General features: G+C 31.8%; 1 protein-coding gene and 1 long non-coding RNA gene across 2 annotated transcripts; one reads left to right on the forward strand and one right to left on the reverse strand.

Moving 5' to 3' along the window:
- Positions 1–1,525: 1,525 nt before the first annotated feature.
- Positions 1,526–3,475, reverse strand: LOC126719299 (uncharacterized). Its single transcript, XM_050421869.1, has 5 exons — positions 3,042–3,475; positions 2,776–2,971; positions 2,554–2,683; positions 1,631–2,477; positions 1,526–1,538 (listed from the first exon to the last, which is right to left on the reverse strand). The coding sequence occupies exons 1-5, from the start codon at positions 3,473–3,475 to the stop codon at positions 1,526–1,528; spliced, it is 1,620 nt and encodes a 539-aa protein (XP_050277826.1).
- Positions 3,476–4,938: 1,463 nt separating this feature from the next.
- On the forward strand, positions 4,939–6,633 carry LOC126717215 (uncharacterized). Its single transcript, XR_007652460.1, has 2 exons — positions 4,939–5,379; positions 6,008–6,633. It is a non-coding gene; the product is annotated as an uncharacterized LOC126717215 (long non-coding RNA).
- The last annotated feature ends 9,783 nt before the right edge of the window (positions 6,634–16,416 follow it).

Here is a 16,416-nt window from a genome sequence, read left to right on the forward strand (position 1 = left end):
ATTAGTCATTATCTTTTTAACTAAGGATATTAATCATTTTTCAATATCGAAAAAAGGAAAAACCAATTTGTAAGGTACATTTATATTTTTACACAAAATTGACATGACTCTATAAAATTAAAGAAAAAAAAATGAACCAATTGATATCTAAATTAAATAATGTTTTTTTTAAGAAACAAGGATAAAAATTGACATTTTTCAATATCAAAAAAGGGAAAAAATAAATAAATAAGCTAAAGAGGATGGAAAGAAACTCTAGCAAGCATGACTTCATAAAATTGACAATTTCTAAGGGGCACCTATAATTTTACACAAATTATTTTTAAAACAAAGTGAACCAATTTGCCTAATCTAAGCATATATAAGAATTTAATTATATATTCAAAGGCATTAAGCATATAATTTTCAAATATGTGAAAAAAGATAGCACCATATCGTCTTACTTTGAAAATGCAATATAATTTTCTTTCCATTTAATAGGAAGTTTCAGTAAAGACTTTACAAAAGAATTTTAAAGGTCCTTACACCCAAAAAGTTTATCCCTTCAGTGATAAACATTTCTAGCAATTTGATCTTCAATAGGGCTTACTTTAAAATTGAATTTGCTCGATTATGGACCTTAAAAAGAAGTCTTGGACGAATATTAATCGTTAGTGGATTGGTCTTTCTTTTTTCCTTGTGATAAACGAGCACAATAGCTACTTGAATCTTCTAAATTTGAGTGCTCACAAACCAATTTGCAACCAAATTCTAGGTTTCTTCCTCGCAATATAGGCGTAATTTCATAGAAAATTCAATCAGTAACCCAAAACGATTTGCTTATTCTAACCAAATGTATCGGGACTGATTAGCAAGCACACAAACCAACATGAACGATGAACCTGACTTTTAAGTTTCTTCCTTGCGATTCAGATGTAGATTCAGAGTATATAATTGCTGGCCCAATTGTATCCAACCATCTCAGAAGTTACTTCAACAATTTAAAGACCAATTGACTTATAGTTAGATAGTAGTCTACTACTTTATATAACGATATTTTTTTGCTAAAAAAAAGCAATATTTTTTTTCCAAAAACGAAGGCATAAAAGCAATATTGTGATAAGAAGAAAAACCAAAAGAATTTCCTCAAATCTTTTTTTTTTCCCAACCCCCGCCCCTGATTTGTAAATTTATAAAGCAGCAATAGTTATGATATTTGTAAATTTATATAGCAGCAATAGTTATATACCAACATAGAATTTTGATTAAGGTAACATCATGTGGGCTCAGACTCAGCTTGCATCGGATCTTAAGCCCAAATCTATCATCCATACAAAATGCTAGTGAAAAATGTACCTACCCATGTCACCAGCCCACAAGCAGAAACCCAAAGTGCCTATATATTAGCCTAGAGTCCAATGCCACCCTATGCCATATGAGTTTGCCATTCGCTTCATTTGCAAGGCACTTGGTGGCAACTAACAAAGATGTAACATAACATACTGCCAATAACAACGGAGCCAAAATACCATCATGGGGTAATCAACTAATTCTGATATCTGAATATTATTTATAACAAAAGGAAAGTGAGAAAAAATTAAAGAGGGTTTTAGGGAGGGGGGGAAGGGGGATTAATGGTGCAAAAGAGTACCGAGATGAAACTGGCACAGATACAGCTTCAGGCTGGGCAACCTGACGGTTCTCTGTCTGGTTATAACGTTGTAGGGCATCAGCAGCATATGTGGAGTATAACCTATCCGCTCCTTGATCAGTCTCTATCCTGCGTAAATGTGCAGTCTCTCCTGGAAACGTTCCAACAACAGAATAAGAACTGGAAGGGACTTCCTCTCTCCTCACAGATGGTAAATATGGGTCCCCTGATAAAGCACCATAACGATAGGCGTAATATGGATCATTTGCATAGGAGCCTAAAGCAGTAGCAGATGTCACAGTTGCTACAGGAACTGTGGGTGGCAATTCTCGTCTAGCACCAAGACCATAAGCCTGATACTCTTTCTCATTAATGTAGAGAGGGTCAATACGAAGAGTTTCTCTCTGCGCAGGGATGGCATCCCTGTATAGATAGTCTGGCTGTCTTGGAAGGTGCTCTCTTTCATATTCTTTCTGGTACATTTCTAAAGTAGGCGTAAATTGGGATGGGGTACTTAAATTTTTTATCTCTCCCTGAAGACCATAAGCTCGATACTCCCTTTCAGTTAGATATAATTCACGAGGAATTTCCCCTCTTGGTATGGAAGTCACATCTCTGTGTGCAATACGCTGATCCCTTTCATGAGACAGCAAGGGATAACTAGTAAAATCACCATTGGAATAAGGATCCCTAGGGAGTGTTTCGTTGTGAGAATAGGGCCAAACTTCTCTTCCTCTTTCATGAACTTCCCGAGTTTGATCATAAACTCTAGCAACTTGTGGAGAGTGGACAGAGTGTGCATTTGAGAGGACCCCAGCTGGTCGGAAAAGTTCTGTGAGCTTCCTAACTTGATGGGGAAAATTGGAACATTATGAATGCTAAAAATACTATCGGAAACAATGACCCCAAACTACTGAAGAAACAAGTAAATCTTACTTGTCTAACAGTAAGTTCTGTTTTGAATTTGTTCTTTTCATTATAAATTTCCTTGATTGCCTTCTTAAAAACAGCCTCGGATAGTGGGAAACAATCCTTCTCAACTGTGAACCGCACCTGTAAATTAAAAAATTCATCAGCACATGTGTGGCTAGAAAGATGAAAAACACAAAAATTATCAAGAGAAGTCAGCCTCAAGAAAATCTGACCTGAACAGGGAAAGCGCCACCAAAAGCTCGTGGCTCAAGTTTCATGCCCCCAGAAGACGATGACTTATAAATCCCATACAGAAGCTTCAGATCAAAATCAAAGAGAAATAGTTTGAGCCCGGGTTTGATACTTATCACAAGATCTTTTTTACTTGTTGAAACACCCATTACAGAATAGTGGAAACAATCTGGCTGTCTTTGAATTGCACATGAAGATCAAGCCACCAAGTTTTTCTTGTTTCTTCTCCTTATTTCGGTTCCATTACCTGCCATCACGCTTTTCTTTGTTCTTTTGACTCTTTATACTATTATTGGACCCACCATTATTTGCTTTGTTTCTCTGTTTTTGTTTGCGTTTTTCCAACTCAGAGATCTTCTCTTGGTTCTTTTGAGGCCGTTGCCTCTTATCATTACGCTCTCCAATAACAATATTCCTCATTGTTGCTACTTTCTTTGTTGCCCTTCCATATTTGCTTCTTCTTCCTCCTCCTTTGTCTTCTCCGAACATGTGCACCAACATTATCTTATCCGTGTTCAACGAGTTACTAGCAAGAGGCTTCTTTGAAATTTTGGATTTGGCCTTTAATGATCTTGGAGTCATATTTCTTGATGGCCCTGCTTCGTTCTTGTTAGAATCTGGTTTACTAGATGCCTCTTCAGGTGCCTCCACTGCCTCTTTGTTTTCTTCTTGTTTGTTCATGTTAGACTATGGTAATGTCTTCACAGGAGTCTCTGCTTCCTTGTTATTTTCTTGTTCCATACTCTACAAACCACCCAGGTTTCCCAACCAAGATGTACCCTGCAAGCACATTGCAAGTGAAAATCATTTTTCTTTGTTTGCAGATTACCAGAAAAAATAGGATTAAACAGCTACAATAAAATGAAACCGAAACAAAAACAGACAGAATCGAAATTAGAAAGTCAGAAACTTGAAGCAAACTGCGTTGAGATGGGAAGATACTTTAACCGCTTACAGGAATCTGATTCAATATTGCACCAAATGTGCACGCTAGGAAAAAAAAAAAGAGTGGCAGAGGGCGTTCATCCCCAGTTTATAAAACTGAAAAGCACAGAAAGAAAGAAAAGGGTGGTTTTTCCTTCAAAGCCCATTTTTATTAGGAATAAAATAGGTTTGAGGCTGATCATTTATAGCTCCAAATAGGCATACATATCATCAGCCTGCTAACAATATCTCATCTTCGTCCAACTACAACACCCAGACCAACTTTCAAGTTCTCTGAAACTCCTTCATTGTAATATCCACTAATCAAACTCTCAATTTCTTTTCTTACTTGTATTAAAGAACCACCACTTCTATCCATGAATTATATACAATAGCCCCACCACTACCACTAGAAAGAAAAATTCCTTTTATTTTTCATTGATGCTTGTTTTTAGAGTGACTACCAAACAAATTATTATCTTTTGACAGATGCACTGTCAATAAAACAAGATAACTCATTCTTACAAAATCGCATCATTAAAATCTATTATAGAGATCAATCAACTTCTCATGAAACTTTAAAGGCATTTTTGAATTCTTCTCTGTAAATAGATAACTTGATTATTAGTTTCAGTTAAAGATTTTAGTTTTTCGTGCTGATCATAATATAACTTTCAACATGTTATGCAACATATATGTGTGTGTGTGTGTGTGAAGCAGATTTATCATAACCATACTCTTAGCTATTAACATGTTTCTGGTGTGAGTCAAATAGCCCTTCTTTTAAGGCTGCATGATGCAGGATCTCGGAATTAACAATCTAAGGAGAATCTAAGAATTTTGTGGCTGGTAATGGTTGAGAGGAAACCAATTGATCCGGTGCAGATCTGTAAAGATTAGGCTTGTTGGTTGAGTTCAGGGCTGGCATATTAGTACTGGAATAAATAATAATCTGACTTAAGGGTCTGGATTACAGAAACCAAAAGAAGAAAGATCAACCTAGCATTGCACAAGGGTTCTTGAGCATCACACATCAAACAGCTGCTGTGTTTTCCATTCTTTTCCCATTAACTTCCAAGAATATCAATGCATGACTTTAGATAATTCTCCAGAAGAAAGATCAACCTACCATCGCACAAGGGACCAATTTTTTTCATTTTAATAGAACAATGGAATTTTTGTATTAATTTTTATCCCTCTGCCAAACACACGATGGAAAGCTGATATCTTCTACATCTTCTCACTTTTATATCCTTCCTGCTTTCTTTATCCTCCCACTTTTCCATCCTATTGAATTGAGCATTCAATAATACATCTGCACATTATTGAAGTTCCATACTTGAGCCATTTATGATAGTGTGCTTAACCTTTTATGTGCATCAGGGTGGGCTTTGAATAATTTCTATATATCTACTCTTTTTCTATCAAATTACTTTTTTTATTATTAAGTCTTTAATTATACCACATAGTTCATTGCTTTTGTTTGTCTCTTTTCATTATGATTTATTGCTTAATTGTTTTCTTCTTTTTAACAGTGGTTGTTGGCCTCCTACAATACACAAATACTTCTTATGGTGTTTCTTGCAATTGTTTCACTGCTACAGGCGGGTTTCTTTAGCTATCATGCGAAGCTTTGTCTCACAAATACCACCACAAATGGGGTTTTATTTTTCAACCTTGATGTTTCTCAATAATTTTATCTGTTTTCTTTTTATAAAATCATGGAAGGGGAAGGATGTGGGGAATAAGTAATCATATAGGATAAACTTGTGAGGCTGCATTGCTGCTACAGAATCACTACCCATGGTTTGGGTGGGTTGAGGATGCTTCAAATTATTATAGCTGTGGTTAGACATGTAATTTTCTTCATTTTGATCACGAATTTTGCTTGATCTCTGAAGAACGTCACTTAATTTATAAGAAGAATTCCTAGGAACAAAACCTAGTTGACATTTTTGGATTTTACAAAAACATAATAATATTAATAATACTAAAGAAAGGAAAAGGAAGGAAATCAGCTTGATTAAGTAGGTAGCTTGGAAACAAAGATTCCTACAAGAGATGAAATACCATTTGCTGTTGTGATATCATTTTCTCATTGTTTCACCCAATTGGGTTGTTCCTGCGTTTAATCATTTGTTGAGGCAGAATAGTGGGAACCGTCAGTTCCGTTAAGTTATGGTTTTGTAATATTTTATAAACTAATTTGTTGTGATTTAGATGCTATTGTAATCATATTCTCTTGAAAACCCTGAAACTCACTGTAGCACTTTTTCCTTGGAACTGCAGACTTTCAAGTGGCAAGAGTACATAAGTTGGCAGGGGAAGATAAATGAAGCAAAGGCGAGTGCTGCAGCCCTCAAAGCGAGTATCAATGGGATGAGTACCGAAGGAAAGCCTTCAGAAAGCAAATGGAGAGACTTCTTTCGAAAATCCCCTATTGGAAGATGTGCAGGTTGTTAAAAATAACATTTATGATAAAGGATTTTTTCACAATCTTCATGAGATCATCTTTCCCCCCTCAATGAGATCCTCATTTCTGCAATCTAAATCAAAGTCGGGCTGAATTGCCTTTACTCTTTTGCTTGGCTGGGTTTTCTTAAGATGCTTTGGTGGCTTGGTTAGCCTGTTCCTGAAATTGCTGATTTGTAGATGGCTGGCTAAAGAGCTCAGAGGGACGATTGTAAATGAGAAGCTTTTTTCTGCATTACTTATCATTGGAACTATAATCTATGGCTATGGTCCATTGCATGCTAAAAAAATTGATAGTAGTGAAATACAGAAAATCTCATCATAAATTTAATTATTGAGATTCACTGTTATGTGATAGGAAGAAGTATCATGTCGCTGCACTGTGTAAGTTTTGATCTACTTACGGAAAACTCTCTAGAAAAGAAAGATTTTTTTCGTTTTAATGGTAGCACTTAATAGTAGCATTGTTCTACCTAGAAAAATAAAAGTAGCATTGGAGGTTTCATGCAAACCGGTCAAAGTGGTTTTTTTAATTTTAATTTTAAAAATGAACAAGCTTCATGTTTTGTAATCTCTTTATGGTGGTAGTACAACTAGAAACTTGTATTGCGTCAAGTTCTGCTCTCCAAGCTTGTGTGGGCTTCTCCAAAATGACTTGACCATCAATAGAATCAACTATGGAACATGTCCTATATGAAAGAATCTTTGATCTTTGAGAAATATAATATAATATGGAATATGTCCTATATGGAACATGTTTATAATATAATATTATTTGCTTTCTTATAGTGCTTGCCAACAAAATGACAGTATTTTATATATAAAATATGAACTAAAGTGCTATTTTGGTTTTTAAACTTAATTTTTTTTTTATCCCTAAACTTTAAAATTTTTTTTTTTTTAATCATTCAATTTAATATTTTTTTTTTCAATATTTTAGATACAAAAGTAGAAATGAAAAAAAACTTATTTCAAAGAGGAAAAGATAAGAAGGTAATCAAGTGAGAATAGAAAAAGCATGTTGGTGGAACCTTCTAAGAAGGTTCATAATTTACCTTACTCAACGTGTATTGTTTATTTACAAAGTAAAGTTTTAGCTATTTTCTAATTACTTTATTTAATTTTTTATTTTGAAAAGATAAGAAGGTAATCAAGTGAGAATAGAAAAAGTGGGTTAGTGGAACATTTTAAGAAAGTTCATAATTTACCTTACTCAACGTGTACTGTTTATTTACAAAGTAAAGTTTTAGCTATCTTCTAATTACTTTATTTGATTTTTTTTTTTTTTTTTGAAAAGATAAGAAGGTAATCAAGTGAGAATAGAAAAAGTGAGTTAGTGGAACATTTTAAGAAAGTTCATAATTTACCGTACCCAACGTGTATTGTTTATTTAAAAAGCAAAGTTTTAGCTATTTTCGAATTATTTTATTTGATTTTTTATTTTGAAAAGATAAGAAGGTAATCAAGTGAGAATAGAAAAAGAGGATTAGTGGAACCTTTTAAGAAAGTTCATAATTTACCTTATCCAACGTGTACTGTTTATTTACAAAGTAAAGTTTTAGCTATTTTTAAATTGCTTAATTTGATTTTTTATTTTGAAAAGATAAGAAGGTAATCAAGTGAGAATAGAAAAAGAGGGTTAGTGGAACCTTTTAAGAAAGTTTATAATTTACCTTACCCAACGTGTTCTGTTTATATACAAAGTAAAGTATTAGCTATTTTCTAAATACTTTATTTGATTTTTTATTTTGAAAAGATAAGAAGGTAATCAAGTGAGAATAGAAAAAGTGGGTTAGTGGAACCTTCCACGAAGGTTCATAATTTACGTTACCCAACGTGTACTGTTTATTTACAAAGTAAAGTTTTAGCTATTTTCTAATTACTTTATTTGATTTTTTTATTTTGAAAAGATAAGAAGGTAATTAAGTGAGAATAGAAAAAGTGGGTTAGTGAAACCTTCCAAGAAGGTTGATAATTTACCTTACCCAACATGTACTATTTATTTATAGAGTAATTTTTAAACTATTTCTAATTAGTTTATTTGATTTTATTAAAAAGCAAAATAAAATCCAAATTTATATAATTTAAGTAATGATAATATATATATATATATATAAAATATATGAGAGAGATTCAAGTTACACCTAGTGTAACTTTACAAGAGTTACACCTTTTATGAACCATTGATTACTATTAAATCTAAGGGTAAAAAAACACTCATAGTAGTGTTATTATTACTCCCTAGAAATTAGTGATTTAGGCATTAACTCTTCTTATTAAAGGAGAAAAAAAAAAAAAAAAAAAAAAAACCCACAGCATTAACACTTTTTTTTTTTTTCCTTCCATATCATCATCTTCTTCCTCTTGTCTTTCTTTTTGCACTATACTTTCAGGCCTCCACCATTCATAAAATTCTCAATATTAAATTGTAAATACAAGTTATCTTTATTTTGTTTTAATAAACATGATTACCATTTTGCGAATTCATTTATTATGGAGGGAGTATTGTGTTGACATTACTTAACCATAGTATATGGTCTGAAAAAATGAGAATTTTTTTTTTCATCCATTTGAGTTTTGGCAATACCTTGAATAAAATTTGTCATGAGGGTTTTAGAAATAATTAGTCTCAACAAAATACTATGTCCGCCGGTAGTTCTGTAATGCTCAGACAAACATTCCTTTCCTCTTCTGGATTTGGAAGAACCCGCTTTGCCTTTGGCTCTGCACTCATCTTCTTCTTCTCTCACACACACACAGGTAGGTTTAGCAGAGTTGTCAAGAACTCAAGATTTCTATTGGCGAGAGAAAAAGTTGAATTTTTTATTATTCAAATTGCAGTGCTCCCAGAACAGTGAATTATGAAGTATGAACTCAATAAAGTTGAATAAAAGAGATGCCTGTCGAGGAAGGAACTTATCAACAGGCGATATTGTATTGAAGTGAAGAATGGAGCCAATATTGCCAACGTATCCCACTTTTTCGAATAAATAAATGGTATTTCCATATTTTCCTAACAAATAAGTAAATGTTGTGGTGGGTTTTTTTTTTTTTTTTTTCCCTTCCTTTAATAAGAAGAGTTAATGCCTAAATCACTAATTTCTAGGGAGTAATAATAACACTACTATGAGTGTTTTTTGACCCTTAGATTTAATAGTAATCAATGGTTCACAAAAGATGTAATTCTTGTAAAATTACACCAGGTGTAACTTGAACCCATCTCATAATATATATTCAAAATCTAATTCTCATTGTATTATTCTCTCAAAAAAAATTACTTGTATTTAAAATCTAATTAATAAATGACTCTTAAAAAAAATTCTGGTCAATCAATAGTAAAACTAGAAAATTTTGTCAATGAAAACTTTTGGTGTTTATACATGAACAAAGTTTCTTCTCCAAATTCCTTTCAAACCTTTGGTGTTTATAATTTGGAGACAAACCATTCAAATTCCTTATATATCTTTATATTGATTGTGAATTTTAAAAATTTATCCGTTAAATTGCATGTTCTTATTATATCTTTCATGCTTGTAAAATTTCAAGAATATCAAAGAGCAATTGCTATGTTATCAAACAAATATTAAAATTTCAAGTTTTTGTGATCTAAAATTATGTATAAAAAATAAGTTTATTGATTGAATAGTAAATAACATTCAATTTGAACAAAATTTAATATGCAATATAAGGACATGAAATTAAATGATTAGATTTTCAAAATTTACACACAAAAAAAAGAAATATATGAGAAGTTTGAAGTGTTTCTCTCCGAACTAATTTAGAGAAAAATTTTGTTCCCATCACGTGCTCTTGAGTAAGAAGTTGTATATTTGCTTTTTACCCCAAAAAAAAAAAAAGTTGTATATTATGGTCCAATATTGCAAAAAATGGTGGGTTCCAATTAATTTATCAAATAAAGCTTTTTGTTATAGAATGAAGAGGTTGTGATTTAACCTATCATTATCAAGTGTATTCAAAGGAAATTATTTCTTTTTGAAATGCTCAAAGAGAAATGATATCACATCAATACATATTCCAATCTCACTTGATCAAGTTGGTGGCAGGCCTTTTGAGTCCGCCAAACAGTTTAAGTCAAGAGGAACGTTAAAATTAAGTAAATTAATGATTATCAAAAAAAAAAAAAAGTATATTAAATATTAATAGGTGTTTTCTTTTCTGATGTAACTTTCTTCCTTGTTATGTTTGACAAGTACAAAATTGATAGAGGAAAAAGAAAAGGTTCCAAAACCTTTTCCCTATATGTAGTTGTATTAATCTTCTAATTAAAACGATCCATTCTATTCTCATCCTCACTCAACGTCAGCCAAAAAAGAGGGGAAAAAAAGAAAAAAGGAAAAGAAAAAACAACAGCCAAGCTTGATAAAAAAGCTTAGTAATTATCTTAAGAGCAGATCATAGATAATGCATGGTTTGCATGTTGCATGATGGAGACTTTTTGCCAATTATGAAATGCCCACCTATGAACCCAATGGAGGTGGGGGGCTGGAGGCTAGCTACGTTGCCCCAGCTGGTGTTCCAAAACAAATTGGAGGCAAAATATCTAGGGTTCAGACTTGAGATGGTGACACTTTTCATCTTGGGTGGAGCGGAGCCGGGGAGTCAAGGGAGGGCAATTGTCCCCCGCTGGCTTCTCCAAAATTTCATTGAGTTTAGGCTGTTTCGTTATGCATGCGACGAATTTGCCCCCCTACAAAGAAAAACGCAATTATACCGATAATAAAGGAGTTAAAAAGCTTCTTCACAACTGACTTTAAAAGCTTTTTCCTTATTTTTATCTTTCACCTGCCTCTTTCACGGCACTCTATTATGTTTTTTTGTGAACATTACGTGGCAATATTAAAATTTAAGAGCAACCACCGCGCACCCTTGACGCGATGGTCGCTCCACAAGTATAAGTGTTTGTGGGATATAGGAGGTAAGGGCCAGAGTTCAAGTCTTCAAGAGGGAGATTTACACATATATACACTTAGATTAAGTTATAGCAGAATTTCTATCTTGTATAAAAATAAAATAAAATAAGAGTATATCTTATTAGCTATTATTATTTATTGTCTTACTCCATATATATATATATATATATATTTTGTTACTAAAAAAATATTTTTTTATGAGTAAAAAACATATCTTATTATCCCTTTTTTTTTTCTCACTGCATTTTAATTTTTTTAATGAGGCATTATACACAAAAAAAATAATAATAATAAACCACAATTGGTTCTTCTCAAAAAAAGAAAAAAAAAAAAAGAGGGGGGGGGGGGTCTTGTATGTCACTAAAACCCTAAAAGCCACCACTATTTATTTGTCTCTTCCATCTCTTGGCTTTTTTACAATTTGAAACTCTAGGATATTCTCATATAACCCAAAAATTTCAATACTTATAAGAAATTAAGAATAGAGGAAGAAATATTAAATTCTATATATTTTTAAAAGCAATCAATGCATTGAGATGTATATAGAATTTATCATGTGTATTGCTATACTCTTATTAGATTGATGTATTTTCTCAATTTATTTTAAGGTATCAATGTAGATGTCTAAATCTCTTACTTTGACTCTCAGCAAATATGAATTATTTATTTTTGTTTCTTTATTTTAATGATATAAAATATATATTCAAGAATTATTAGGAATAAAAAAAAAATCATAGAGAGGTTTAAAAATATGAAAAATATTTGAGTAGTTGAACTATGTATGAAAAAAGGAATAACAATTTGCATTTATATTAGATTTATATGACAATTAAGTGATTAACATTAGTTTACAATTGTTTATATATTTTGTTATTAATATTGATAAATATTTTTTAAATTAATTTTTCTTTTACTCTTGCATTCTAATTTTGCTCCCTCTAAACTGAAATCTTGGCTCTGCTCATGTGATCACCTCATGCAACCCTCCTCTTCAAGTGATATTTTTCACTCTATAGCGCTCATTCCCTCTCTACAGTACCTCTACAATTCTTCTTTACATCAATCAATCTCTGCAGTCTTCACATCATCACCTATCTCCTAAAACAAAACAAAGAACCAGAGCATTAGTAAGTAAAAACTCAAACTTTTTGCAAATCATAGTATATTTTAGCTTAGTATATGCATAGATGAATGTATTTGCTCTCAAATGTACACAGACACACACAAATTCAGGGTTCACAAATACTGGCATCATTTTCAGACATATTTGCTCTACTCATCCAAATTCATATCATACAAACACCAATATCATCACTTAATTAGTGACACAGACATTCTCATATACCCCAAAAAATGATTAAAAAAAATTCATAAACATAGACCATAGTGTGTTAGACGTCTGCAGCTTAGTTTCTCTTTAGGCTCTAATTTGAGAGGATCAAGAGGAGGGGTATAATAGAGAGAGAAAGGGTCGGTGATGATAGAGGCGGATTTCGGCCATGGTTCTTGCTTTATTGTGGTTGTAATTTTTTTTTGTTGTTGGATGAGTAATTGTGATTAATTATAGTAACTGTTTCTAAGTTGGTGCTTAATTCTATGTGGGTTTTGAGAGAGAGAGAGAGAGAGAGAGAGAGAGAATGTTTTATAGGGTTGGGTGATAACTGACATAGGTGGATCAATACTTAGTTGTGTTTAATTCAAATTTGCAATTTATCATTTTCAAATAATATCATAATATTTTCACATAAATTGAATTGTGTTGTGTTTAAATAATTATTATACCTATTGTACGAGTCCCCTTGAGGGGAAATTTCTTCAAAACCAAGCTTCTATTAATAAGTAAAGTTCACTATGGATATGCATTGGTGAATCAAATTAATAAACTTTTCATTAAAACCAAGCTTTGCCATGACATTCATGAGAAAGTCCCATGCGTTATTTTTACTAGCTTGTAAATCCATGCATATGTATGGATACACTTAAAGGTATAAAATAAAATGCATAGTATAATTCTTATATATATAATTTAAATACTATTGATAGCCATTTTTATATTTTGTTAACTCTTTAAAAAGTCTCGTAAGAATATTATTAGGTATAAAATGTAAACTAGTCTTCATGTTTAATTTTTTGTTACTTCTTAATTTTTTTTTTTTTTTATTGTGAAGCATCTTTTTTTACCATTAATTTATTCTAGACTTTTTTGTTTTTATACTTAATAACCTACATGTATGAATATTTATGATGTAGTCTCACATTTGATTTTAAAATTAGGAAATAAAACGCTCTAAAAATAAATAATTTAGGACACATGATACAAAATTAGACTCTAATTTGAAATTCTCATTAGACTTATATATATATGTATATATATATATATATATATTTATATTACTATTATATATCATTATGCTTCTAATGTTTTTGGCTTATGAAACAAATTAATTAACTAATTTTTAATGATATGTTCAACATAGCTATATCTTGATTATATATTCTTTTTCTTATGTTGTTTATTTATTTTTTATTTATTTATTTTTTTTGGTTTCTCCCGTGTTTCTTTTACTTGATCATTGTTGTTTGGTTGCTTGGAAAAAGATCAATCATTGTGCGTGTGTGGCTAATAATGTTGCCCCAAAGTAATGCAAAGACTACACAAAAACAAAATTCCATGCTGACACAAACTTCAAAAATTCAAGATTATTCTTAATAGAGATCACATGACATTTTACCTATTATCTAAATTCAAAAAGTAAAAAAAAAAAAAATTACTATACTTATATTGAAATTCTCTTACTTATAGGATCAGTGATGATTTTGACTGATGTCCTACTCCCATAATCCCATGACTCATTGGCGACTCATTGGCATTTCGGGTTGTGGATCTAGATTTTTCAAAAAGCAAAACAATGATAATTGTAAAGTGTGTTGGGATATATTACACAAAGTAATAATGAAAGAACATGTTTAACACAAAAGACAAATAGAAAATAGATAACTTAGAGGCACAATATCATTTTCCTTAGACAATATTTGCCCCACACTATTGTTGCTAAAGGGTTATCACAAATTTGTCCCCAGGATACAACCAAGATATTAGGTTCTACAGATAGCAATTCTGAAGAATGATTATGAGATTTCATGTGTTTCTTCCTAACTTACTATTTTGTGAACATAAGTACCTATTTATACACATAAGGTTATATTTCATCAAAAGCCACGTATGGAGAGTCAAAATGTTTCATAAAACTGTTCACAAAGCTTAATACCTTTTCAAACATTCAGAACAATTACCGGAAAATTTTGCAGAAAATCCTATTTTACAACTTTCAATCGATCGAAAGTTCCTTTCGATCGATTTTTTGACTAATTGAGTGCTTTTTTTGATCAATCGAATAGCGATCGATTTATCTAGAGGCTCTAGGATTATTTTCTTACCATTTCGATTGATAAAACCAAAATTTCGACCGATTGAAAATGCTGAATTTCGAATTTTCATTTAAAAAATTCCAGAGCTTGAATTTTAACTTTAACAACTTTATGAAACAATATTCTCCAAACTCAAATAACATTATTACAACCTATCCATGTATATACCTATATATACAACAAAGTGAACGAACTATTTAGCATTAATTGGTCACCCATATATATATATATATAAAAGCTGAAGTGTACCATTGCACATTCTTGGCACGATGGTTACTCCATAAATATAAGTGTTTGTGAGGTGTGGAGGGCAAGAGTCAAAGTTCAGGTATCCAAGAGGGAGTTTCACACACACATATACGTTTAAATTAGGTTAGAGTAGATTTTCTATCTTGTATCAACCAAAAAAAAGAAAAAACAAAGTTGCTACACTCTTATTGAGCCACATTAGTGACCATATCATCTAGCTATTTCCATTCATTTCTCTTTACTATTTCCAACCATAATGTCCCTTTTACCTTTTCATCTCTCAACTACTTTAAACCTTAATGTCACTCTTCATCCATCCCTTCCTCTTCCTTTTATTTTGGCTCTTCTTATCCTCATTCTATTACTATAAATATTTCATTCTCTCTCCCATTCTGTACATATTTTCCCACATGAAAAAAGTTATTACTCTCTCTCTCTCTCTCTCTCTCAAGTTTTCTTTTTGTGTGAATTTTTTATTTTTTGTATCTCTACTTTAGATTATGAATTTATGTGTTATTTAGAGTTCTACTTTAGGTTGATGTAATTTGGTTTTGTGGTTTTAAGTTATTATCTTTTTTTTTTCTTTTCTTTTCTATGATTGTTAAATAATATCCTATTGTATATAAAGATAGTTTACAAGAATATAATGTTATTCTATTATATAATATGACTTGAATATTTGGTGTTTGACTTATGACTACATAAATATTGTGACAGCAGAATTTGATCCACAGCCCAAGAACAACCCAGACAATGGCCCAATAGGCCCACTACAATAGATTTGTTAGGGAATAGGTAGGATATTGATCACTTAACAAGTTAAAGTTAATCACAATGAGACAAGAATTCAATGAAATGATTAAGACTATAGATTATGAAGAAAATGGGATCCTCGGTCATGCCCGAGGAATGTCTGTTTTATATATGTGTGTTTCTCTCTCTCTTGAACAAATATGTCAGCCCTTAGTTCCAAAGTTCTCTCCCTCTCTTTTCTTTTTCTGGATCCCTTGCATAAGGATCTTCACCTTTCTTTTATATTCAAACACAAATAATCTTAGTCCTACACTTGGAAGGCTGAGATTGCATTCCTAGGACTTCTGTTCCATTTGGCATATACCAGCAAGCTTCTACCCTACAGTCTTAGTTGTGCCACTACTGTTTATGGTCATTTCCTCATTAATGCGGCTAAGGGAGTGGTTGTCTCATATTTAATGCGGAGGGGATGGCTTCTACACCCTTCTCCCCTCATCCTTATCGTAATTTGTGCTGAGTTTGCTTTCTCCCATTTGTGATATTTTAACTTCATGCGCCTCACACAGCTAATGCTCGCCCCCGAGGTTTGAGGTGTGTCCTTGGAAATAACCTTGGCAGCCCTTCTAAATTGGATTAGGGATCCTTGTCCTCATATATATATATATATATATATATATATTGATGCTTTTTCTTCTCATTTTATTTTCAATTTCTCTCCCCAAAAAGGTGATTATTCTCTCTCTCTCTCTCTCTCTCTCTCTCTCTATATATATATATATATATATGTATGTATTATTTATTATTTTTTGCAACTTTACTTTAGGTTAATGAATCATTGTATATATATATATATATATATATATA

The sequence above is a fragment of the Quercus robur genome, chromosome 3, assembly GCF_932294415.1.
Source record: "Quercus robur chromosome 3, dhQueRobu3.1, whole genome shotgun sequence".
NCBI lineage: Eukaryota > Viridiplantae > Streptophyta > Magnoliopsida > Fagales > Fagaceae > Quercus > Quercus robur.